General features: G+C 39.5%; 1 protein-coding gene across 7 annotated transcripts in view; it reads right to left on the bottom strand.

Annotated features, from left to right (window-relative positions):
• Mgat5 (alpha-1,6-mannosylglycoprotein 6-beta-N-acetylglucosaminyltransferase) overlaps nt 1–25,973 on the bottom strand; it is a 331,452-nt gene that overhangs the window by 158,748 nt on the left and 146,731 nt on the right. For 6 of the 7 annotated variants that reach the window (XM_074070613.1, XM_074070610.1, XM_074070612.1 and 3 more), the window contains one exon: nt 7,491–7,544. The exons of the other annotated variant lie outside the window; for it this stretch is intronic. In XM_074070613.1, coding sequence (XP_073926714.1) covers nt 7,491–7,544 — 54 coding nt within the window. The remainder of the gene's footprint in view (nt 1–7,490; nt 7,545–25,973) is intronic. 7 annotated transcript variants of the gene reach the window in all.

The raw sequence follows: 25,973 nt of genomic DNA, 5'->3' as shown, positions 1-25,973 counted from the left end.
TGTTTTTAATTCTAATTTTGCTGGGCAATGCTCACCAAGCAAATAGGCAGCAACAAAGGTTAAAAGAAATTAAAGTCTCCCAGAGCCAGGGGTTAGGATAACAAGACATTTTAGGGGACACTAGGAAGGAAAAATACTTTTCCATGCTATATTATACTGTTCTCTTTCTAGAATGTTCATGGTCAGAAGTTCAGAAGCCAGAGACTAAGGGGTTGGTGGCTCAGTGGAGTGGGCTAATGAAGACTCGCTGGGTGGTGACCTAAACTAACAGGTCCAGGAAGCAATATCCTGTTGTTGATGGAGTGGGACCTTTTCATTCAGTTTCAAGGACTAAACATTTGTCATGCTAAGGGTGGAAAAATTATCTGTGTAGCGGATCAGACAGTCATTGGTTTAGACTGTGGCCACATAGTCTCTGTCACAACTACTCAAACATGCAGTAGCAGCAGCAGAAAAAAAAAATACATGAAGGAATGGGCAGGGCTGTGTTCTAATAAAACTTTATTTACAGAATAGAGGTAGACCTTAAGAGACTCCCAAAATGAGGCCCCTCTTTCTGCAAAGACCTGCTGAACTAACTTCCTTTAAGGATGCCTGCATACATTCCTCTGCGAGGAAGGCCCTTCTCAGTTCCATCTGCCCTGCACACTTTCTTCACCTACTCAAAGCTTCTCCCTTTATTTAAGACTCAGCCACTCTGTGAGGATTTAGTTAGAATTTAGTGCTGCCCTATTCTGGGCTTCTTTGGTCAACTGCTCATGTTTTTCCCAATGCAGCAAGCAATCCCATTGTTTTCTTCCTATCTGTCCATCTTCCCCCTTAGGGCAAGAAGAACCTAGGGGAAGGTATTCAGTGAGCACTATTTCAACTGACACAGGCTGGTTCCAGCTTTCCCAGTCTCGCTCCTTTGGTGGTAGAGGTCCAGACTGAGCAGAGGCTCTTGCTAGGAGGGTTCTTATTCATCCTTCTTAGCAGTTTGTCAGTCCATCCAATAGAGGCTCCTCTGCATTTTCATTGCCTTACAGAACAATTTCCTTTCCATTATTTATTTACACAGTCATGGTTCTGAATAAACAAAGAGTTTCCAAAGGCTTTGGTTTAATGGCACTCCATGTGGTGGGACAGGAGGAATCAGTGACTAGGAGAAATAGGAAGTCCCAGCTTTCCCAGTGTGGGGTACAGGTGCTCCATGAATCCAACCAGGAATAATCTGGACAAGGCCTTCTATCACTACTTAGCTCATGAGGACTCTCAGCTCCTTCTCAGAGAATAGTCCCATTTTATTTCTATCACAATGGCAAAAACTCAGTGAATGTTATGATTGGTTTGTATCCATGGGTGACTTTCCTACCTGTGGAAGAGCCTGTGACCTTAGATGAGTTAAGAAACAGAATTTTTAGGGCAAAAGAGATTTGGTGTTATGCTTTTCAGGGAGACTAAGAATATTATACACACAGTCCCTTCAAAAGGGGGAGGCAAAGCCAGGTTCAGTGGCTTCCATCTGTGATCCTAGCTACTCAGGAGGTGGAAACTGGGAAGACAGAGATTGGGAGGATGAAGGTTCAAGGCTAGCCCAGGCATAAATGTAAGACCCTATTGGAAAACTACCTGAAGCAAAAAGGGCTGAGTGCATGGCTCAAGTAGTAGAGCACCTGCCTAGCAATCTGGAGACCCTGAGTTCAAACCAAAAAAAGTGGGAGAGGGAGATAGATTCTGCTAAAATATGCTACTAGAATGTTCTCCCTGCCATCACCCCAAGTTCTCTTCCCCACCATTTTTTTTCCCCAAACTGTGAAAGAGCAATGGGGAGTGGGGGAGATGCTAATGTATAGAATAAGGCTCAGCTCTTACTACTGTTTACATTCAATTTCATCCCTTACCCTCATACTAGCCTCATGCCCTAAACTTTACCTCTGTACTGATTCTACGCAACTGTCAATCAGGTGTCAATGTGAAAGGGAGATTATGTAGGTGTTCTATCCTGATGTTTATCAGTCCCTGGTATTCATACAATGTAGGAGGTGCTCAAATACTGGGTTTAATCTAAAAGAACAAGCACTTTCCCTGCATCAAAAATTGCTTAAGGTTTGGGAAGATCACACACATGGCAGGTGCACCAGCAGCAAAAGATGTCACCAGAACACAGAGTGGGGTGTCAGGTGTGGAGCCTGAAATTCCCCAGGGAGCCCACACAGATGCACCTATGCTGAGAGAGACGTGTAGGAAGGGAAACAGCAGTATTTTAAAGACATACTGAGCACTGACAGAGGCAGAGACAGGGAATCAGACAGGTTTGTTCACTCAGGCCTTTCTCTACCTCTAAGGAAGGGAGGGAAGGAAGTGGGCAGTCCAGGCAGGAGTAATTGGTAAGGATGGCTTCAAAGGGACAGGGGGAACTAGAAATGGGGAATAGAGAACAGGAAAAAAAGGCAGGTGGAGGACAATGACTTGGTCTTTCTCAAGTGCTGTCATGTACATTATCATATTTTGGAGCTAAGAAGATGATGATCTCTGAACCACCCTCCACACTCAGCTCAGTCCCTGCAAACCTGCTGCCTGCTGTGCACTGAAATGTCAATGCTGGGTCCTGGAAAGGCAAGGCCAGCACCCCCTAGGAGCTGACTGTATATGGAGGAGGGGGCCATGTACAAAAGTAAAGGGGACTCCCCTTAGCTTTCTGTACAGGACCTCAGGGGTATGGCCCAGGTCCCCAACATGCATCTCCATACACTGGGGACTCCACAGGGACTTTCAAACAATTGAATAAGCAAATGTAGTAAAGTAGAGAAAAGCCCAAGTTCCAAAAACATGGAGAGGAGAGAAAGTACAAAGAAAAAAGTAGATAGAACAGCTTCCCTTGAAATCATTGGCCAGGTTCTGGAACCCACACTACATACGGGTGAAGGAACCCACAGTGGGCATGAGGTCCAGCAACAGAAGGGCAACAGTGAGAGAAGAGCACTGATGCTGGCAAGAGGGGACATTCCTATCCTCCAGTGGATGCTGATGTTCACAGCTCATGGTATTTAAAGAGAGGCTTGTAATCCTCTTGAGACATGATTACCGTGAATCATACATTAACTGTCTGATGCTTTTACACAACAAATGCAAAGTTCACAATTCATCTTTTAACTGACCAGTTCAAAACACACATATACACCCACTCTTAAAATGTCATCAACTTTCCAGCATCATAAAACACTACCTGCTACACACATATTTGATGTTCATAACAACCACTCCTCACTGCTGAACAAAAGAGATCTAGAAATAGGGATGCAAAGAGTCTCAAAAACAAAGAAAGAGACTTGAAGTCCGGCATCAGCCTTGATCCGAAGTCTATCCATGCGTACAGGTGCACCACGTGTAAGAAATGTGACCACTGGCCCCACCAGGAAGACACCTGCTCTGCCAAGGCTCACAGTTCTATCCATCCATTATAGCACCACTAATGAGTTTGAAGTGGCACTTCTTTTTAAGAACTTGTAGGACACAGCAACTCTAGAAATGAATAGACATCTAGGAGCTTAATGGTGTCTGATCCTTTCATCCTTTCTATTTTAAAGGGAGGGGCAAAGGAAAAAGAGAGAGAAGAAACGGTGGGTTTAGAAAAGCTCTTAGAAACTTCAAATCCATGACCACCTGTGTGCTCCTGGAAGCGTCAGGAAATGCTATTGGATCTCTCCAGCCAGTTCCTTTTCTAACGGCTAGGATAACCATCTTCATAAGTGAGGGCTTCATTCGGCCCAATGTCACCCCACAGGGATTTCTTCTTAAAAGATAAAGGGTCTACAGTGACTGTTTTGTGCAGTAGGACAAGGTAGCTTTTCTCCTCACACAGGTGATATGAACATGGGGACACTCTTATCAGATGGCCACTGCCAAGTGCACCCATGAGAGCCCACCTTGCTCCAACTGATCAGCAACAGCCAAGAGCTAACCATCTCCACAGCTGGCCTGGAGACCTAGCTTTTGCCAGCACCTCTATCAGCAGGCTTGGCTGCAGAAGCTAACAGCAATAACAGCTCAGTATTTCACCAGGTCATGGTGAAATACAGCCTCCCATTAAAAATGATCTCACCAGTCATTCTCAGCTTGGCAAATATTCATTTAGGGCCACTTCACATTTGCACTAAGAGAAAAGTGATTTAATTTCTATAATTGAGTCATGTACACATATTCCAGGTAGAGTGACCCACTGTAATAGGAAGCTCTCTGCTCAACAAAGCTGCTGGGAAGCCAAGATATGGCTAACGGGCAAAGACTTGCCCTCAGACCCCCAGAGGAATTGAATGTACCTTATCTCAAATGCTTGAGACCACAAATGTTTCAGATTGCAGAATTTTCCAGATTTTGAAGTTCTCTTTCTATACATTACTGGTTAAGTATTCCTAAACAGGGTATCCAAAATCTAAAATGCTTCAAAACTTGAAATTTTTGAGCATGAGGTCAGTACTCAAAAAGAAGTTTCAATTTTGGAGCATTTCAGGTTAGGGATACTCAACCTATACTTTGAAAAGACTTATTTTACATTTTGGGTTTTTTCTTTTAGAGCTTCCAACATTGGAAATATAATCATCATTGCATCAAAGAATTTTGAAAGAGACTTCTGAAAGCATATTTGTCAGGCCTCTACTTTCTCTCACTCACAAAACGGCAGCCTAGCAACATGGAATGCCTTCCTTGTGCACTGATAAAGCAAAATTCATTCAGCGCCTTCCATGTGCAAGGCACTGTGTCTATCCAACCTGGGACTTTGACTTTTGTGTCAACATTATTTCTACCATGCTGTTTCCACCACCATCATCATCATTTTCATGTTCAATGAGGGAAATCCTCTCAGAGAAAAAAATACCTTACGGGCCTCACGAACTTGCTGAATAGACACTGCCCCTGTACAAATACTAAAGTCAACAAGAAAATCACATGAGAATAACTGCCAAGTATAGCCACTGTCCTACAATCTCCAATAGCACTTTAGCCAAGGAGTCTTAGATCACTGGTACTTCTCTTTGTCACATCTCCACAAAAACTTGTACACAAATGTCCATAATGGCTTTATTCAAAAATTGGAAACAACGTAAGTGTCCATTAACCAATGGTAATGGTTGTACGTTCATAAAGTGGAGTATTGTTCAGTCATAAAAAGGAATTAAGTGTTAATGTGTCCTATAAGACAGATCAACCTTAAAAACATTATACTAGATTAAACCAGTAAGTCACAAAAACCATAAGGTTTATGATTCTATTTATATGAAACGCCCAGAACAGGTGAAATCCAAGCACTTTTATCTACATTTGAGGGTAGAAATGTGACCACACTGTACTTTAAAAGATACTACTGCATAAAATCTTTACAGTTCGATCCACCTAATGTAAACTGGTCAGGAGTTGAAAACTGTCTTTCACTGGTAAGGAAGTCAGTGCCATTTCCTGATAAAAGGATTTATAAAGACAATTATGAATGCTCAGTTCCTTCTTTGATTGACACCACCTTCAAAAGCCTTTCTTAAAACCTCTCTTAAACCACATTTTCATTTAATTAAAGTCACTGGTGCCTACTTTGGAGGTAATTGGTAAACTTTACAAATTTTCAAATGTATTTTCAAAATTACATTATATCAGCCTCTGAAGTCATAAAGTTATAAAAAAACTCACTCTCTGATCTTTTAAATAGTAGACCATTGTCTCATAAGCCACCACCTTCCCTCACTGGCCACCATGCAACACATCTCCTCTTTATAAAGCAACGAGCCAATTCCGGGAATGTCACTGAAGTGCCCCGAGGGAGAGCTGCACTTCACAAGTCCTGGACCGCCTTCAACCTCAGCAGTGCACAAGGAACAAAAGGTGAGGAAAAACCATGTCCTGGGAAATGCAGAAGCTCCACTGTTTAGGAGATCTCATCAGGATTAGCTCTCTGCCTCTCACCAACTGCACAACCTGGGCACCTTACTGAAGCTCTGGAGCCCACTTCCTTACTAAAAATAGAGTTAGCAAATCTGTCAACAACCCATTTGCCTTTTCTGTGCCAGGTACTGTGTTTGCTACTCACAGATGGCCTCATTCCCCATCAGGACAACCTCCAAGGTAGAATGTGAGGATGATGAATGAGATAAAGTCATGGAGAAGGGAGCTTGCCTACACCACATCGAAACTGCACACACCAGCTCTCGTTCCATTAGTTCATCTACTGGTGCAATATATTTACTCTACTGAATACAAGTTGTTTGTGCCTGTCTTGTCACCCCTGATTCATGTCATGCCCCAATGCCTGGTGGGGTGTGATGTACACTCAGTGATTAAAATGCTTCAGATTTATGGAAGGAGGAAGGTTTAGGTCTTTTAAAATGAATATAATAGCACAACAGCACATACTTGTGTACATATATTCTAATAGCTCTGGGAATGGAAGATAAAACTGAGTTTGTAATATGATTTGGCTAATCAGAGTTCTTTTCATGCATAAATCTACATGTATTCATCTCTATGTAAATGGAATTTTTTTGTAAGTATATACTTAATTTCTGCTATCATTTCTCCTGCAACAAAATGTTCTTCAGTATTTTAAGTAACAATGTAAGGAACATAAACTATTCCACATGGGTATCACTTATGTTATCCAGTTATAACAAATGGGCACAACAGACACTAAATTGGGAGAATTCTAGTTTTATACTTCAAAAACAAAACAAAAGTTACACTGGTATCATATTTCCAGAAAAATGTTTCACTATATAATATTTTAAAAAATAAGATATAAACTGACATATTTTGAGACATCTTCAGCTGTCAATTTTGATTTAGAAATCTGTAACTGGGAAGTAAGAGGCAAATATTAAAAATTCAACATTATCGGGCCTAAGGCAATTTTTGTAACTCTTCCCCATTTTCAATAAGCAAGAGAGGGCAGAGCCTTTCATAACTTCTCCTATTCTCCAAGGCAATTTGCTGGAGGAGGTGAAGCAGCATTACACATTATCTTCCTGGAACAGTGACATGCTCCTGAAATACAGGGCGTGCCCATCTTTCTTCCTGCCCTCTAACAATAACAGTTCCATTCTCCTAGAATAGACTTAAGTACCATTCATAATTCATACATTTCTGACTGTTATTATCCAACTATACAAGGGGTTTTGATCTGGATTTTGTTAAGAATTTAAAGAAAGAGAAATGTATATAGTATGTGCATATGTTTTTATATCTCTTACTTGCAATGAAGAAAAAAAAGAAATAGTTAACTAGAAACTACAAGAGAAGGCTTGCCATACATATCCTTAGGCTATTTTGATTGTGCAAAAATTGCCAAAAATAGGTGTGTGCTTTTCATATCACATAATATCCTCTTTTTTGAATCACTTATCACAAGTCTTCCTGCCCCTGTGGTTAGGGACAGGGATTCTAACTGGCTCTCCTAGACCTTTTCAAGAAGGAAGCGCTTTGACTATGCTCTTAACAGGAGCTCAAGATAAGATTTTGTTTTTACTCACCTGAACTGAGATGTTCATTTTGTTTCAATTGCTTAGTTGTAGTCCTCTGCCTTGCTTTTTAGCATGGAAAAAGAAATAGTAAGTTTAGAACTGAGATGATGGCTTGATAATATGTTTTAGGTACTATAAAAAGCAGTGGAAAGAACATAAAAAGAAACCAAAGGCCGGAAAATATACTGCAAACACCCACAAGCACAGCAAACCCTTGGGTATCAGTTTAAAGAAAGATGGAGAACTATTTAATTCATAGGTCTCATGCACTTTATCCCACGTTGCATGAAAACATACATGCCATCAGTTTAACAGGAATGCCAGGCTTGCTAGATAATGTCCTCGATTGAGGGTGTCCCTCAAAAACCAAGTTCTTACAACTTAATTTCTTATAATCTTGCTTAGTCCTTAGCAGGTGGTCCTTCATGAAGAAAAGAAACATGCCTTGTATGATAAGCATGTAAATTTGGACACCAACATTCAACTTTAAAATTGAGAATAATATGCATAATCTTAGATGTTGTAAGGATTTTTATAATACTGGAATGCTATTTATTGACTGGTGAGAGAAAGACAGTACATAGTGAATGGTGGGATTACTTCCTAAAGACCATTTTGCCATGTCCGTGACTACAATAGTCTTTTGCCCTTCCTTGAGCACAGCATCCAGGGTAGAGGTAGGGCCACCAGTAGAGACACCAGCCCAGAAATGGTGGCTGTGACATTTAAAAACAAAACTGAAATGTTATACACTGGCAAAGGCAGAGAAGCTTATATTGAAATAACCTTCCCAAGGATAACACTTATAATGAGGCACTGACAAAGGAACAAAAGCAGGTGGAGACCAGAAGGTATTTGATCCCTGAAAGAACGGACCTGCAATGAACAAGACTCACACTCACCTCATACCTCTAAGTAGCCTCCACACCCTAAGTGGCAGGAGATGACTACAAGGCGAGCAAAAGCTACAGTCTCACTGGCTTGAGAAGTTATAGGATGAAGTCTGGGTAGTGCCAAGAAATAAGGTGGGATATTTCCCAAAAGAGGAAGCCAAGGAAGGTAAGCCCCCAAGTCTGCATGTAAACTACTGTTAACTTCTTGAGAGTTCATACCTAAGCATTTATGGAGGACACTCCAAGAGAAGCTCAAGAATTTAAGAAATTTCACTGCAGGAGAGCCAGAGTTGGCTCCAGAAGAGCCAGCAAGTTTCATCAACATTTCAGGCTTTGCAGTAAAATTCCAGAAAGGGCTCACACCAGGCCCAGGACTTAAGCCTCCCTATGACTAGGGGGAAAACTGAAACAGATCTACCACAATAAACAGATCCAAATCAATGAACCACTTAATAAATCCAATAAAATTAAGTCTTCATAAGTTCAAGGTGATTTATCAATAATTTAACTACCCACTAGAACAAAACTAACTCTTCAGAAGAAAATAACAGAATCCAGGTATTCTACAACATAACAGTGAAAAGTCAAACATACAGCAAAGAATTTCTAGACATGTGGAGGAACAAAAAATGTAAGGCAAAGTCAAGGAAAGCAGTTAACAAAAAACATATCTCAAGAGGATGCAAATGTTGAAGAATGGGCAAGGAATTTAAAGTAGATATTATAAATAAAGATTAGAGACAAAGGCAAAATATCAGTGAATTAAAAAAAAAAATTCTCAGCAAAGAAATGAACACTTAGGGGAAACGAAAAGAAATTCCAGAACAAAAATATATTATCTAAAATGGAAAATTCATGAAATAGAACAGCAGTTTGGAAACAGCAGAAGATCAGTGAACCTGTAAAAGAATGGAATTTATTCAATCTGAAGAAGAGACATTAAAGGTAGAGAAAATAAACAGAGCTGCTACTAGGTGTCAGTGACATTGACACTGGATAGGCAACTTTCTTTTTTTTTTTTTTTGCTTTTACCTTACTGAATTGCTTTCTTGTTTCACTTTCTTTAAAATGCATAAAGTAAGAAGGTACAAATTTTCAGAAACTAGGTATTGGAAGATATGTCTAATTAGATAATACATTTCATTATGGGAACATCAGGCAAAAGGCATAGTTTTATAGCCATTTGTGTGTAGGCAACTTTTGCATAAATGGTTGCCAAAAATAGAAGACAGAGAAAATGGGAAAGAAAAATCTTTCAGGAAATAATGGCTTACAACTTCCCAAATTTGTTAAGAAATGAACTTCTGGTCCAATAAATCAGTGAGCCACACACAAGATGAAGACAACCACATTTATCATAATCAAACTGCTAAAAGCCGAGATAAAGAAAAATGTTGAAAGTAGCCGGAGAAAAACAAGACACATTACATAAAAGGCAATAAAGATAGAAATGTCACCTGGTTTCTCATCAGAAAATGATGAGGACTGGAAAACCCAAACCCCAGCATTTTCTTAAGTGCTGAGAGAAAACTTACTGTCAGCTCAGAATCTTTTATCTATGTCCTTGAAAAATGCTGATCAAAAAAGGTCATTTTCAGATAAATGAATGAAGAGAAATTTCACCACCAGCAGACCTGCATGGCAAGAAATAATAAAAAAAGAACTCTCTGGGTTGAAAAGGAAATGACATCAAATGGAAACAAAATTCCACAGAAGAATGAAGAGCATCAGAAATGTTAATATCTGGGCAAATATAAAAGACTACATTTCTTCCCTCTCTTGATTTCTTTATCAGGGAATTGATTGTATAATACAAAAATCATATTACGGTATGGTGAGGTTTAAGATAGTTCTAGATGTAACATATATAGCAAAAATACTGTAAAAGATACTGGATCAATATGAACTAAACATGAAGCCTGTAATATTGTAGACCCCCCTATCTGTAGGGGATATGTTCTCAGACCTTCAGAGCACGCTTGAAAGCACAAATAGCACTGAACCCTATATGTACTCTGGTTTTCTATGTTTTTCACTCTACACCCATACCTATGATAAATTTTAATTTCTAAATTATATACAGTGAGATGAACAATAACTAGTAATAAAACAGAATAATTATAATAGGCAATAAAAGTTATTAGAGTATCTAGAAGAAGTTATAGAAGATTTATTTTCACTACTGATCTTAGCAACCTTAGCACATTTTTTTTTTCTTTCCCTAAGTCAAGAAAATTCACCTTTTCATTTAAAGGAAAAACTTTACAGCTTCTCTTTGGCATATCCAAATTGCCATTATCACCTCTCTTGCACTTTGGGGCCACTGCTAAGTAAAATAAGGTCTACTTGAACACAGTATTGTGATGGTGTGACAGTTACTCTGATGACTGAGATGGCTACAGGCAGGTAGCACATACAGCATAGAAACACTGGACAAAGGCATGATTCATGTCCCAGAGGGAAGGCAAGAGATCTGATCACACCATATGAAACAGTACATAACTTAAAACTTATAAATTATTTCTGGATTTTCCATTTAACATTTCTGAATCACAGCTGAGCTTGGGGAACTGAACCTATACATGAAAAGTGAAACCGTAGATAAGAGAAGGTACTAATAGTAACATTAAGTAAACTGTGGTAATATACTTAAGAAAGTATATTAAAGAATATTAAAGTCTCTACAACAGGGTTAGGTAAACTACTGCCCATAGGCCAAATCTGATCAACTGCCTATTTTTGTAATTAAAGTTTTATGGCAATTCAGACATGATATTTGCTCACATATCCAGGGCTGTCTTTGCACTACAATGGAAGAGTTAAGTAGCTCCAACAGGGGTCAGGGATAGTCTGGCTCATGAAGTTAGAATATTTCATAGTCAGCCCTTTAAAGAAAAGGTTTGTCAGCCTCTATCCTTAGAGTTCCATGGTCAGTTTTACTACTTACAGAATGTTTATGGTGTCTAGGAGATAAGGAATAATGACAGGCTTTTTCCCAAGGTTTTATTTGTTTTGAGACAAGGGACCACCCACTTCTGCAGAACACTCACACCCCAGAGGTCAGAGGCATACAAACGAGTCCCCAGATAAAACAAACTGACAGGTTGTTACTCTGTCACCCAAGGCTCTAGCTCAGACTTGTGAGTTCCAGCAAGTTCTTATTCTGTACTTCCTTCCTGACTGCCTGCCCCATGGGTATCAGGCTCTAGCATCAGCCACACAGGCAACAGCCTTAGAGACACTGTTAAAACAGCGCCCACACCTGTGGAAGGCCAAATCCCTGTAACCAATCCCTTAATAAACAACACCCTTCCAAGTGGTTCTATTTCTCTGATTTAATTCTAACAATTACAAATAAAGAAACATTTCAAAAGCTGATGTTGGTTCTTTGAAAAGATAAACATGTATAACCTCTAGAAGAGTAATCAAGAAAAAGAGAAATATAAATTAGTATTACTAAGAATGGAAGAGTGATACCACTACAAATCCTATAGATGTCGGAAGAATCGTAAGACAGTATGATGAAATTTTCATCGCAATACAGTCTACTGTTTAGAAAAATGACAGCCTCATGTGTTTCTGGCAGGATTACTCATAACAGCCCAAACTGGAAATGACTCTCATACCCGTTACTGGGAAAATGGATAAATAAATTATGGTATGTTCAACACAACCGAGTATTCCTTTCTGATATAAAAAAGAACGAACTATTAATATATGCAATAGTATGGATGAATCTCAAAAAAATTATGCTGGGATAAAAAAAACAGACTCTGATCCCCCCCCCAAAAAAATGTTCATATTGTATGACTTCAGTTTTATGAAGCTTAAGAATGAGCAAAATTAATCTACAGTGATAGAAAATGCAACAATGATTGCCTCTGGAAGATGGAGACTGAGTGAAAGGACACACAAGGGAACATTTTGAGGTGATAAAATATGTTCTTTATCTTGCCTGTGGTTATTTTATGGATGTACACATTTATCAAAACTCATCAAATTGTACACTTAAGATCTGTGCCTTGCATTGTAGGCAATTTTGTTCTCACATAAGAATTAAGCTAAGTTGCTTAAGAAGTATAAGCTTTCTGTATGGCTTAAGAATACAGATGAAGATGCAGTAATTTCCTTTGCTCATCTCCACATGTTAACCACTTGCCAAGTATGATCAGGGTATGACTTCTTCTACCAGCTCCTCTGTAAGTGTGTCCCATAACACCACCTCTGGCATTACATGTCACTGTGGGCTCACAGTGATAAGGGCTCCATCAATTTAGGCTGGTTACAAAAGTGCATTAAAAAACCGAAGTTCAATCTTTATTCTGGAAATTATAATCTCGGAGTTAAGTACAATCTAGTGGTAAAGTGTTTTTTTCTGTCACTGGCTGCACTGGGGTGTCTCAGGTTGGAATGGACTAGCTAATCATGTATTTATAGTGCTTCGCCCAAAGCTGAAGAGAGGTTTCAATAACAGCCTTCACTCCAAAGGGTAACAGCATGCGTGCAGAGAAGCTCACCAGTAGCAGGAAATAATTCACCCTCACTCAGCAGAAGAAAGGCTGTGATTTCACTCTTGCTACAGGAGCTCCTACTCTGTGACAGAAATCACCCAGCTTCAATTGACAATATGCAACTCCAGTTTCTCAGCCTATTGGCAGTACCTGACTTTCTGTTTTATAAATGAGGCTTCAAAATAGGTTCTGAAAAGGGAAGATGGTCTAAACGAGGGAAATATGAGAGGTACATTTTTAATTTTTCAACATCACAAAGAGCTAATATACCAAATGGCCAGAGAATGGCTGCTTTCTGCAAAAACTTATACCCAACAACCCACAGTCTAAGGAATTAACTCTCTTTTTTACTTCTAGTCTGCTCACTAGAACACACAAGCAAAATTAATAGCAACCTCTGCAACAGATCAAAGAAGAATCACTAATGGTTTCCACACTGCATGATGAAATTTCACAATAGGAGCTTTGAGGTATTCAGATAGTTACATGCAAGGTCAAGGCAATAGAAAGCCAGGGAGGAATTTGCTAGAAGAGGCAGGGTTTATGTGTTCCATGGAATTTACAAGGGTATTTGCTAAAAGCAGGGGACACTGCCTCAGGAGGCCTTTGGACATTGTTTAGGGGGTTAAAGAAAGCTACCTCTGAAATGAGATTGTTTTGGGGGTGGAATCTGTATACACCCAAATATAAAAAAGTTCTGAGGAGTCAAAGAGGAGAAAAGGATAAAAAGAGGATAAAATATTAAATATTTACCTACAGAATTGCTAGACATATATGTTCTTGTTTTCTTTGCTCTGCCATCATGAAACCAGAAGAAAGGGTGTCACCTATCCTCTTGTCTTCAGCACAGTTTTAGAATGCGGGTTTAAAGATTAGCCTTCTACTGTCTACATCTTCAATGTTTGAAAGGCATTACAGTTATCTAAGAATCTTTATAGACCTGAAGATAATTTCTTGTGAAATTGTACACAAGTGTACTGTCATTCATAGTGTCTATATTAAAATTCTAGAAATATTTATTTTGCTCCCTTGGACTATCAACTTATTTAAAAATAAAATAGTTTTATAAGAAGGGGGAAAAAACAAAGGGATAGCTAACTTTACTAATGCCTGTAGTTTACTATGAAGAAAATCTGGTTCAGGCACGCTCTATTTTAAAAATGAAACAAAGAGCTACAAAATCAGAAATACAAATGGTTTCCATTTATGCAACATAAGGAAAATCAGGCAAATGGTATTTCAAATCCTACCCAGCCCACAAGTTCAGCTCAAACTATTCCTACTTGTGAAATGTTGCAAGAGTACTCTAGCTCAAATAGACACACTCAGGCTGCCTATGAACTTCTATAAATGTTTTAGTTTGTACTAATGACCTAGAACTGTCTAGCATTTGATTTGACCATCCTCTAATTGGGATGTGTTTACGCATGCACACATGAACAAAACATCAGAAGACTGCAAAGTTCATTAAGACTAATTTCCACAAGATCAGTCAGTGACCACGGACCAATCTTTTTTTCTGTTCCTCAGGACATTCAAACAACATTGGCTCACACAATTGATACAATTTTTATGAATTAAAGAAGGTGGTGGTGGTGCTGATTCTTGGGCAGATCAGATGTGAACTCCAGAGAAGACTAAAGGATAGGCTCATATGTTTCTGGGCAACACACAAAATTGGAGGGAAATATTGGCAAGACCTAGGTAAGAATACTATTCTCAAATGGGGACATCTCTCTTCCACTGCAAATAAGGAAGAGTCATTATCTTTTAAATGCTGTGAATGGAAATGCTGTTCTAATTTAAAATTTTCAACTCTATTATTACACAAGGAATTTAACATGAACACAAAGATATATACCTCTAAACTCTAAAAAAAAAAAGTAATTGGTTAGAAGACCTCAATTTGGCTAAGCAGAAAATAGTAAGTCTTGGTAAAAAAAATTTCAATAACCAACATTATTCTTAAAATAATTTTTGTTAGAAAAAAAATGGAAACGGTAGAAAAATAATAATGAACCTCTACTTTCCATCACTTATATTCAATAGTTATCAATATATTGTTTAAGAGAAGTAGCAAGAATAGACAAAGACAAACTTAGCTTTTTCCTGATCTTATCATGAAGTATGTTTTGTTCTTTTCTATGAAGTATGGTGTTAAATGTTTTTTTTCTAGTCGGTTGAGAAATTTTTATGAATCAATGTTCAACTTTCTCAAATGCTTTTTTGCATGCATTAAAATGATAATGTGATTTCTGACCTTTGCCCTATATTAATGCAGAGCATTTTACAAATAGATTAATGAATGTTAAACCAACCTTGCATTCCTTAGATAAATTCCAATATGTAACTCTTTGTATATGTGGCTGGATTTAGGTTTCTAATACTTTAAGAATGTTTGTGTCTGTGTTTATAATTTAAGGAGCCCATGGGCTAATGTTTGATTTGTGATATCTTAGTCTGGGTTTGGTATCAAGGTAATACTGGGCTTATAGAATGGGTTTTATGGAAACATTTGTAAAGGATTGGTATTATTTTCCCCTTAAATACTTAATAGAATTCATTATGTGAGCCTGGACTTTTCTTTATAGGAAGAGCTTTTATTAATCCATGCTTCTGCTTGCTATTGAACTGCTATTCAGATGATTTTAAATCAGTACAGATTACTTGTATCTTTCTAAAAGCTTACCCATTTCTTCAAAGTTGTCTAACTTGGTGTCATAAATTATTCATAGTTTTCCCTTAAAATCTTTTAAATTTCTGTACTGCCATTAGTGATGCCCCCTCTTTCATTCATGATTTTGAAAATTTGTGACTACTTTTTCTTTTCTTCATCAATCTAATCTAGTTGATATTTGTCAATTTTCTTCATCTTTCCAAAGAGCTAATTTTTGGGCTAACTGGTTTTCTCTATTGTTTTATTTTCTGTTTCATTAGTTTCCATTTTAATCTTTATTATCTCATTATTTATTTGATTTGCTTTTTACTTGCTCTTCTGGTTTAAGTTTCTGGTTTTGGCAGTACTGGGATTTGAATTCAGGGCCTCACTCATGCTTGCTAGGCAGGTGCTCTACCACTTGAGTCACTCTCCCAGCCCTTTTTTTTGTTTGGTAATTTTTGAGATAGGGTCTTTTGAACTCTTTGCCTGGGCTGACTTTGAAGTGTAATCCTCCTGATCTCTACCTCCTGAGTAGCAGGATTACAGGCGTGAGCCACTGGCACCCGACTTCCTTTTAGTTTCATAATGTAGAATCTTAAGCTGTTGACTGGAACCTCTCTTCTAACATAAGTGCTTAAGCCTATAAATTACATTAATATGTTATAAAACCAGCAATAGTATATTTTTATGAAAACTTAAAGAATTACAGAGAACCATACCTGTATCTACCTACTCTTTTATGTTTACCTGCCCATTTAACTTCTCCAGTGCTCTTCATGACTTTGTGTGGATTCAAGTTACCATTTGGTGTTGTCTTCTTTTGGCCCAAAGAAAATCCTTTAGTTTTTCTTAAAAGGTCAATCTGCTCAGCAACAAATTCCCTATTGTCTAGGAATGTCTTTGTTTTGCCTTTACTTACGGCAGAATGGCTTTGCTGGAGAAATAACTGCCAGTTTGTTTTTTTTTTTCCTTCCCTGTTTTAACACTTTGTACAACACTGTCTTCTGGCATCTCTTGTTTCTGATGTGATCAGTCACATTGCGCTCTTATTGGCTTCAGGTTTTAAGAGTTTTGTTGTGAAGTGTCAGGTGTCAATTTCATTATCAATTTCCTTGAGCTTCTTGGTAGGTAGATTAACATTCTTTATCAAATTTAAAGGTTTCAGCCACTATTTCTTCAAATGCTTTGTTCTGCTTACACACTGCTCATCAGGTGCAATAACGTCTGTATCAGATGCGCTACTTCTGTTGCCATCTTAAATACTGTCATGTGTGCCTTCGGTAACTTCTTGTTAGTTATTTAACTTGTGACCTGCAGAATTTCCATTTGGTTCTTTTGTAATAGTTTCTCTTTGTTGTGTTTCTACATTTGCTAGGCAGGTGTGAGGTCTTGAGTTCAAACTCCAGTACTGCCAAAAAACCACACCCGTCCATTACATCTGTTGAGCCACTGTCATCATACTTTAGTTTTTAAAACATGGTATCCTTTAGATCATATAATACCTGCTTTGAAGATTCTGTCCAGGAAACTGAAGATCTAGAGACAGATTCTATTCACTTTTTTTCCCTTTTGCTTATGATTATAGATCATACTTACTGTTTCTTTGTATGTCTCAATTTTTGGCTGAAGCTCAACATTCTGGAATGTCGTAGCTGTTGTAGCAGCTCTGATATTCTCAAGAGCTATTGCTATTATTTTGTTTAATAATCACCGAGACTAATCTGTTTCCTCCACTGTGTTTGGCTTTTGCTTTTTCTGCTCAGATTTTTCAGGTTTTGCTATTTAACTCTCATTTTTTATTTTTAGGCTTGGAACACTCTTGCACAGTTTAATGGTCAGCCAATGCCTGGTCAGAGCTTGTACACAACATCTCACATCAGTTAAGACTTCTAGTTTCTGCCAAAGGATTTATCATTCAATGTGCTACAGTATTTAAATCTATCCAGGTTTTTATTTTCTGCAGGTTTCTCTTATTTTTCCTCTGGGTCTGCATATAGGTTCACTCAACTACAGATGAGTAGATGGCTAGGAACCTCCAGATCTCTTATGAGCAGATTTGTGAAGAGTTTATTTAAGCTGCTTATGAATATCTTACTTCCAAGGTCTCTATATTCAATCTCTGGCTTATCTTCTGATTTAATCCAGCAGGCATCATCAGTCTAACTGACTCAGTGGTATTTTCATTCACTTGCCAAGATGACTATTGTTACTATGCTGCTGGACATGGGATTTTTCTGTTCCCTCTATAATTGGGTCAACCTCCTCTGTCAGTGAACCTCTGGTTTCCAGAGCTGAGGTAGGGAATGGTAGCAACTCTAGGCAAAAAGGCTACCAAACCCCACTGCTCTCATATGAGTTTTCCATAGCAATTACTTTTCAACTTGGAAGGCACGTCTGGTCAACTTCCAAAGCACTAAAATGGTTGCATTTGAGAATTTTGTCCAGTTTTATTCCTTTTTATGTGGAAGATTTGCCATTTCCCGTCTCTGTAAGTCCAAACTTCATGGAGTTTGCAGAAAGAACTACAAGTACTAGGAAATATAAAGTATAATTTCTTCATGTTAATTAGTTTGGGAAATCACAATTTTCATTTGTCTTCCCTTTTCTGAATTCCCTTACCATGACAATACTGATCTTTTTCTTGTTCTAATCAAATGTCAAGTCCATTTTAGCAAAGTAAAACAAATAAACAGAAGACAGAGAGGTTAAGTGAAACAGATTACAATATCTATAGAATGTCTGTTGGAGAAAAAGATTATATATTTTTCACTCTGTCATGATTTCTATAAGAATAAGGAAAATGACTTTTCTTTTAATTATTAAAATTAATTTCATAAGGTGAAAGAGAGAAACAAGGGAAGGACAAAAAGAAAGAGGAAGCAAAAGACCATAAGCTTTAGTCATATGCTATAAGGAAAAAAATAATCTTCCATCAATAAAAACTTGAAGCCAAAGATATTAAGAACAGGAAACTGAGAAGAACCAAATGAGCCAGGCAGCCACTCCCTCCATACTAAACCAAGTAATTTAATATTTGATGTTTATTTAGTCCCCAGAAATGATCTCCCAGATTGAATTAGTTATATATATCCATAGTGACTTTTTAAATTTGGTGTTATTCTTTAAATACCAGGAGGTCACCCCCAGCTTCCTCAAACACAGCCACACAAAAAAACAGAGCAACTCAAAAACAAAGGACTTAGTCTATCCAGCTACAGAAAATTTAATGAATATAGTGTATTTCCCACTTTCCTCTCTCTCCATCCTGTTTAGACTCAATGGCTAATATCACATTATTCCTTCAACAGAGTCAAAATTCAAGTAAGAACATGTATGCATGAGGCTACGAAGTATTTCTAGATAAAACCTTTTGCTCTTCTGAAGAATTTCATCTCTACTTTCTACCTCCCAAATAAAAGCTCTAGTTGTTTGTTGGTCCAACTATAAATAATAAAAGAATGGATTCAAAGTTCAGAAGGAAGGAATGTTGTGAAACCATCTAACACACCTCCCACCCTGAAGCAGGATTTAGATTAAGACAGGGGGAGGGAGCATTTGTTGTGTTAAGAGACTGAACTGAATCACAGACTTCAACTTAACATAATTCAAGCTTCCTGAAACCACTTTTGTTGGGAATGGAGGCTGCCCAACTAGTACTGGTGATGGTTCCAACAGGATCTCCGAAAAGCCCTTCCCTGTTTGGATGAAGCCTGACAAGCCAGGAGTCAGCCATTACCGTTGCTCTTGCAATCCTTGGGGAGCATCTGGGTGATAAATCAAGATGGAATGAGCCCTCTTGGTGAAGTGGGAAAACAAAACAAAACAAAAAAACTACCTACTAACACTATAGCAGAGAAAGAACGAGAACAAAAGACAGCCATTTGCAGGAGGGGTTCTGGCAATACCATAAGAGATTTCTTTCCAATTATAGTTGATTTTGCAGCTTCAGTGTTTTGAAATTACTTCAGTAGCACACCAAAGTATCTGATTTTCCCTGAGGGAAGAAAGCCATGTATGTGGTTGATTGGGGCCACTAAATTACCAACTGTACTGCGAACTTTAGCAGAAACTTCTGGCATAATCTAGCTCTACTATGGCTATATTCAACTCATAAGAAGTTTAACCATAGTTGCTAGGTTTTCTGGCCACTCCCAGTATTTTTTTCCAGCATCTTCAAACTAAAATATATATATACATCTGTATATATTCATATAGGGACATCGAAATTATATTTCCTGGACTTGCCTTTTGTAAAACTATAGCCCTCAGCATACAGGGCTACAAGCCCCCTCTGTATAGAACTTGACCTGTAGTGAAATACACCTAGAATAAAAATCCTTTGTTAGGTTATATATTTCTAAATTTGTCTCAGAAACATGAATACTTATACCTAGTGGTTTTTAAGACAAATAAAATCCCTATGCTAAGACCTTATGTTAAGACTTGTAAACATGGAAATGAAGACACTTATTCTCCCGTTAGTATGGGGGTCTTCCCAAGTCTTATAAGGGCCACTGGGTAGACTGCAAAGGACAATGAGTGCTTCAGCTGTCAATGCCTGAAAATAGTGCAGACAGGCCTCCTTGAAAGAAGATAGAGCGCTTAGTCTTCATACCTGCAAGCCTGGGTTATTTTCCTCCCCATACATGTACTAGAAACACAGCACGAATAACCAGCCTAGTGCTTGGAACCAAGTGCCCACTGATAATATATTCATTTGCAATTTAATGACTCCTCTATCCATTTTCAATTTTCATATTTTCCACTCACTGAATAGTGACACTTATTATCACATACATGTTATGAAAACAGGCAAGATGGGGCCAGGATACACAGTGGTACCCACAATGACTTGTAATGAAATGAGAACAGGATACCTGTCATGTGTGAAGGTCTATTAAGGACTCTCACTTCCTGGAGGCCTGCCCTCCTCCTTGCTTGCTGATTTTACCAGTGACAGCACTGAATATGTCCTGAGCCAGGCACGCAGCTAGGGAGGCCAAGGACCTCCATTATCTGAAAGCAATTCCGGAAACCCCAACTTGAATGGCTTTCTGGTCCATGCCTGTTCCTACCAACGTAGGTATCTGACTCAACGACAGGGAGTTTCAAAGAGCTGCAGAAGCAGAAAGTTATACATCAGGCTTTGATAATGACCTCCTGTGTGTCATGAAGCATCTATAGCCCAACCTCTGGCTATAAAAGCTGTCTATGGAATTTCCATTTGATGATGGAAATTCAGCCACCAGCTGTGGCCCAAGTCAGTGACTCCAAAGACTAATGGGGTGGGGGTGGGGGGTGGATACCACTGATGTCTAAGACCCAAGGCCGGGGCAAAGGTGAGGAATACAAGGGAACTGAAATTCTATTAAAATCATAGAAATTGAAGTTGGAAGACCATAGAAAGAGCTCAAAACCCTAATTTCAAAATACAGAAACCAGAACCCAGCTTTATCTCCAAGTTAAAACTACTAATTAAGAGCAGAGCTGGCAATAGGAACAAGCTCTCCTCCTAGCCAGTAAAACATAATGGACTGTTGTTCCACATAAGAGCTGGGTGACCTCTAGCAAAAGATCTCTTTGAGCTTCACTGATCTCCTCTGAAGCAAAGAGAATGCACGCAAGGATTAAATGAGATGCTATATGAGAAACAGCTTTGGTGAACAGAAGGCATTGAGTCTCAGGCTGCTTTGTGCTTCTCAATTCCAGTTCCTAGCTATAGAATAAATAGATGAGGAGGGGGCTATGGAGGAGCACTTTTATGCACTTCATCATTTGAACAACACCTCCAATCTTTTTTAGGTATTTTTAAAAACAGTTTCTCACATTCATGCCTCCCATACACTTCCCGTGTAGCTGGGATAACAGGCACGTACCACGGCACCAAGCTTCCATTGGTTGAGATGGGGTCTTGCAAACAAACTCTTTGCTTGGGATGGTGCTGAGGTTTGACCCTCCCAAGCTGCAAAGATTACAGGAGCGAACATGGCACCTGGCTTGCTCACTTTTCTTGAAGTGCAGCCTGAGAATTCAGGTATCATGTGAAAACCATACACTAAGCTGGTATTCACTAAATTTCGCAACATTTACCTGCCAAGGTAAAGGAAAGTTTCTACTTTATGCACATTCATTTCTCTGTAGATCTTTTACAAATTAGAAATGTCAAACTCTAGACAAAAAGGGATGATAAGATTATATATGTCAACCTGGCCTGGCCTGACATAGCCCTCAGTGAATGATTTAAGAGGAGAACCTTCTAGAGAAATAGTTATGAAAATTTCTGGAATGGACCAGACTCTTAACTGCTGATATAAAAGGAGAGATGAAGGACCATGCTAATGCCACCTGAGAGACCACCAAATGTAAAACATCAAAAGAACATTCTAGCAGGGTCCCAACTTTATAAACTTTTATGGAAAAAATGACTGAACAAGTAATGCTAGCAGCTGCTGTCACGCTTAGCATAAATGCATTCTCACAGTATCAAATAGGGGACCTAATGTGGCCTACAGAGCTCTGACCCTCAGGCTCACATGCTTCTTGCTCTCACACCCTGCACTGTGGCCATGCTGGCCCCATCTGGCCTATGAATATGCTAAGGAACGTCCTGCATCCTGGATTCTCCCCCTGCTGTTCCCTTTGCCTGGAATGATTTTTCACTCATCTTTTGGTTCAAACATTACTCTCTCATTGTAAATGCTTCTTACCTTAGTCAGATTGGGCTGCTACAACAAATCACCACAGATGGGTGGCTTAACAGAATTTTATTCCTCACAAGTCTGGAGGCTGGAAGTCAAGGTGCTAGCAGATCTGCTATGGTTTGCTTATGGCCATCTCCTCCTAATAGCATCACACGGCCAAGAATGGACAGAAAAAGCAAGTTCTCATGTCTCTTCCTATAAAGACACTAGTCCCATTCAAGGGGCTCTACACTTAAGACCTAATCATCTCCCAAAGTTACCACCTCCTAACACTTTAGGTGTTAGGATCTTGACATATGACTGTGGAGGGGAGATAAACATACAGTTCATAATATATTTTTGCCTCTCCAGGGTAATTTTTTCCTCTCTTAAATTTGCTATTTTTTTTAAATCACCCTACTTTTTGACATTATTATATGTAAACTTGTTTATCTATTGCCAGTCTCCCTCCCTGGAATATAAGCACTTTGAAGTGAGTTCCTTGTCTACTTTATATTGCATTATGTTCCCAGAGAAAGCTCAATAAGCTCCTAGAATTATATAATGTTCAGATTCCATACATCCAAGTGGCCCCACTTGTGAGGCTCCATTGAAAGAAGCATTCTTTGCTGATTTTTTTTTTTTTTTTTTTGGCCACAATTGTAAAGTGCTGAAGAAATTGGTTTTGCTCTGCAGCTCAGTCCCTCTGGTATCTGTTTCTCTACTGACAGCACACACCAGAGAAGAGGCCCCAGGATCAGCAAGCCCCTCTCTCCAGGTAATAGTTCTACCTGACCAAACTGTTGGTGTCTGTTTTCAGGGGTGACACCCTTTTTAATGCAAAACTGGCCATGGAGACCACATGTCTAGCAGTGAACTGAAAGGTGATCTGGAGAGAATTCAGAAGAACAATTCATATAACCAATGGTCAGTATAAACAAAACTGCACGAAATGACTAGAGACAGGAAGCAATGCCTCATGTTTGCATGTGGAGAGGACACAGGAAGGAAGAGCGTGAGGGAGGAAGGGGATGAGCAAGCCACCAGCCAATTTACCACAGGCACTCTAAGTGCAACTGGTCTCAGCCTGTTATCTGCTTTAATTTCCCCAGAAAACCCCTCAGAGACTGCTGAGCAGCTCTTACTAGGTCACATCATCATAGAAATAAAAAAGAGACAGCTCTGGCCACAAACAGTAAAAAGAACCCAAGCTAAGAATGCACAACCATGTATAAATGCTAGGAATGGCTCTTCCAAAATCATTTCACTGGTTCTCAGTGTGAGTTTTTTGAAAGAGAGGATGGATACACATGAGAACACACGTACCAAGCAATCAGATGCCTCCGAGTCAGCCTTGAACTTGCCCAGCCTGGAGAGTTCAGCATGTCCTAAGAAGAGGCCCTAGTGTCAGAGTGGGTTCCCAAGACTACTCCCAACTTAAGATAATTTGTTTGGAGGAGTTAGTGACCTCGGCATATGCACTCATAGCACACACTCGTGAATATGTATTTACAGCTGAGATTTATTTCAGAAAAGGGATGTGAAGCAAAATCAGCAAAGGGAACAGATCCTCAGGTCCAGAGACCACCAGGTGCGAGCTTCCAGAATATCCTCTAGTGGAGTCACACAGGATGTGATTTCCTCTAGCAAAGTGTTATAACAACTGCATTAGGTTTTTTCTGTTGCTAATAACATAAATCTACAGAGTGGCTAAGTTATACAGTAAGGAGGCTTATCTTGGGTCATGGTTCTGATCCAAGGTTCAAGGATTCTTGCTGGCAGAGTCCTGGGGTGGCCAGAGACAGGGAAAATATGCGTGTGTGTCATCCTCTGATCTCTATTCTTATTAAGTCACCAGCATTCAATCATGAAGACTCCACTTCAATGACTTTTGTCTAATCACCTCCCAAGGACCCACCTCTAAACCTCGTAATTAAGTTTTTACCTCTTAATACAGCAAGAGTTTTCAAAGGGAATAAGTACTATTCTAGCCATAGCAATGGGAGCAATGACAAGGGTCACATGTCATCTACCAGAGGAGCTCATCAGAGACTGAATGCCCCATTGTTTTTTATTGGGGATGGTCACCTAGGCATTTTGGAAGTGCCAAAATTCTAGACTCTCAGAAGAAAAGCAGGTGTTCAACATAAAGCATGCTGTTTTAGGCCATAGGTGGCTTAAGCAAAGTCCCTCACCCATATCAAGGAATGCTACATAGGAACTCTTCTGAAACCCAGATTCCCAGATACCAGCTGATGGTGAATCTAGAAGCAGGCTTTGCTAAGGACAACAGTCTGGGGCCTACTAAGCTAATTCTTTTCAGCACAGCCTGCACACTACACCTATGCTACAAGCCCTCACATCCACCTACACACAATACATAGCATTCTGTTGCCAAGATACCCCCACCTCAGGTACATGCAGCTGGCAGGGAGCAGCCAGCTGTTGACTTTGTACCCAGGCCACTACCCAGGGGCATGGCTGTTGGCAGAGAGTTGGGAAGGGCCACAGGGGAGATCAGCACACTGGGAGAAAGTGATGGTCTCTAAAAGCACAGAGCTTGGCCATGCTTGCCCTCCCACAGCAGGAGGGTGAGGCAGGTGCTCAGAGCAGAAGCTCAGCCTCAGTAAGCAAAGCCATAAGAGGGGAGCAGGAGGGACAGCCCAATTGTGGTGCTCAGCCCCAGGGCAAGCACAGCTCTGGACAGGTGAGTCTGGATCCGGAGGGGGACAGTGCTGATGGCAACAAGAGCATATGTTGAGCAGCCTCGGGAGGAAGACTGGACTCCTATAGATACCAAGTGAGACAAAGGACACCCCACAATAAATACTAACAGCTTAAACATAGGAAGTCTTTCGGCTTCCACATGTACACCTCTGCCTTTTACCTGCTAGGTTTGTTTTGCTTTAAAGTAATTTCTTTTGCAAAGTTGTGAAAACAGTGTCAATGAAAGGTTTGAGCAGATGAAGCCTGTTCTGTACATGACATTTCCAGAAGGTGTGAGAGTTGGGGAGAGAGAAAGGAAATGGAGTGGGGTAACTGTCAGGGCAGAATGTAACTACACAGCAACACTCTTGGAAATCGGTTATCTGGGGAATTCACAGGAGGATGGACTGACACAGCTTATCACACTCACACACATCCTTCAGAGGAAGATGACTGCCACTGCCACATTCACTGGTTTTTGCAGAAGGCATGACAATCATGCTTCTGGGTTTATGTTCACAACAATAAGAAACCATCCATCTTCAGGAACCTGGCAAGGACTTATATGGCATTAAGTTCAGGATTTGGTGAACTTTTTAGAAGGAGCCAGACAGTAAATATTCTAGATGTGGAGGCCACACCTATTTACCTTTTGCCACTGTGGTGTGACAAGAACCAAAGGTGGTATATAAACACATGAGCACAGCTGTGTTCCAGGAAGACTGCATTTTTACAAACAGCCCAACCACCAGTCTAATTTCTACACAGACCTTGGAAGAGGCAGGAACGGGCCTTACATGGTCATTTAGGTTTCAGGCACACCTGATGCTAACCCATGTGATAGGAGGTGTCCATCGTGTGCTGGATATAGCATGCCAGGTGCCTCTCTCCTCACAGAGCCACGACAGGGAAACAGAATCAGACAACCAACAAAAGTACAGGAGGCTTCCACTTCTAGACACCAGCGATAAGATTCAAACTTCAACGAGTACTCAAGAGAATACAAATAACAAAAGACATGAACAGAAAATTCATGAAATATA

The sequence above is a fragment of the Castor canadensis genome, chromosome 4 (genome assembly GCF_047511655.1).
Source record: "Castor canadensis chromosome 4, mCasCan1.hap1v2, whole genome shotgun sequence".
NCBI classification, from domain to species: Eukaryota; Metazoa; Chordata; class Mammalia; order Rodentia; family Castoridae; genus Castor; species Castor canadensis.
This window is presented reverse-complemented; position numbering and strand designations above follow the sequence as displayed.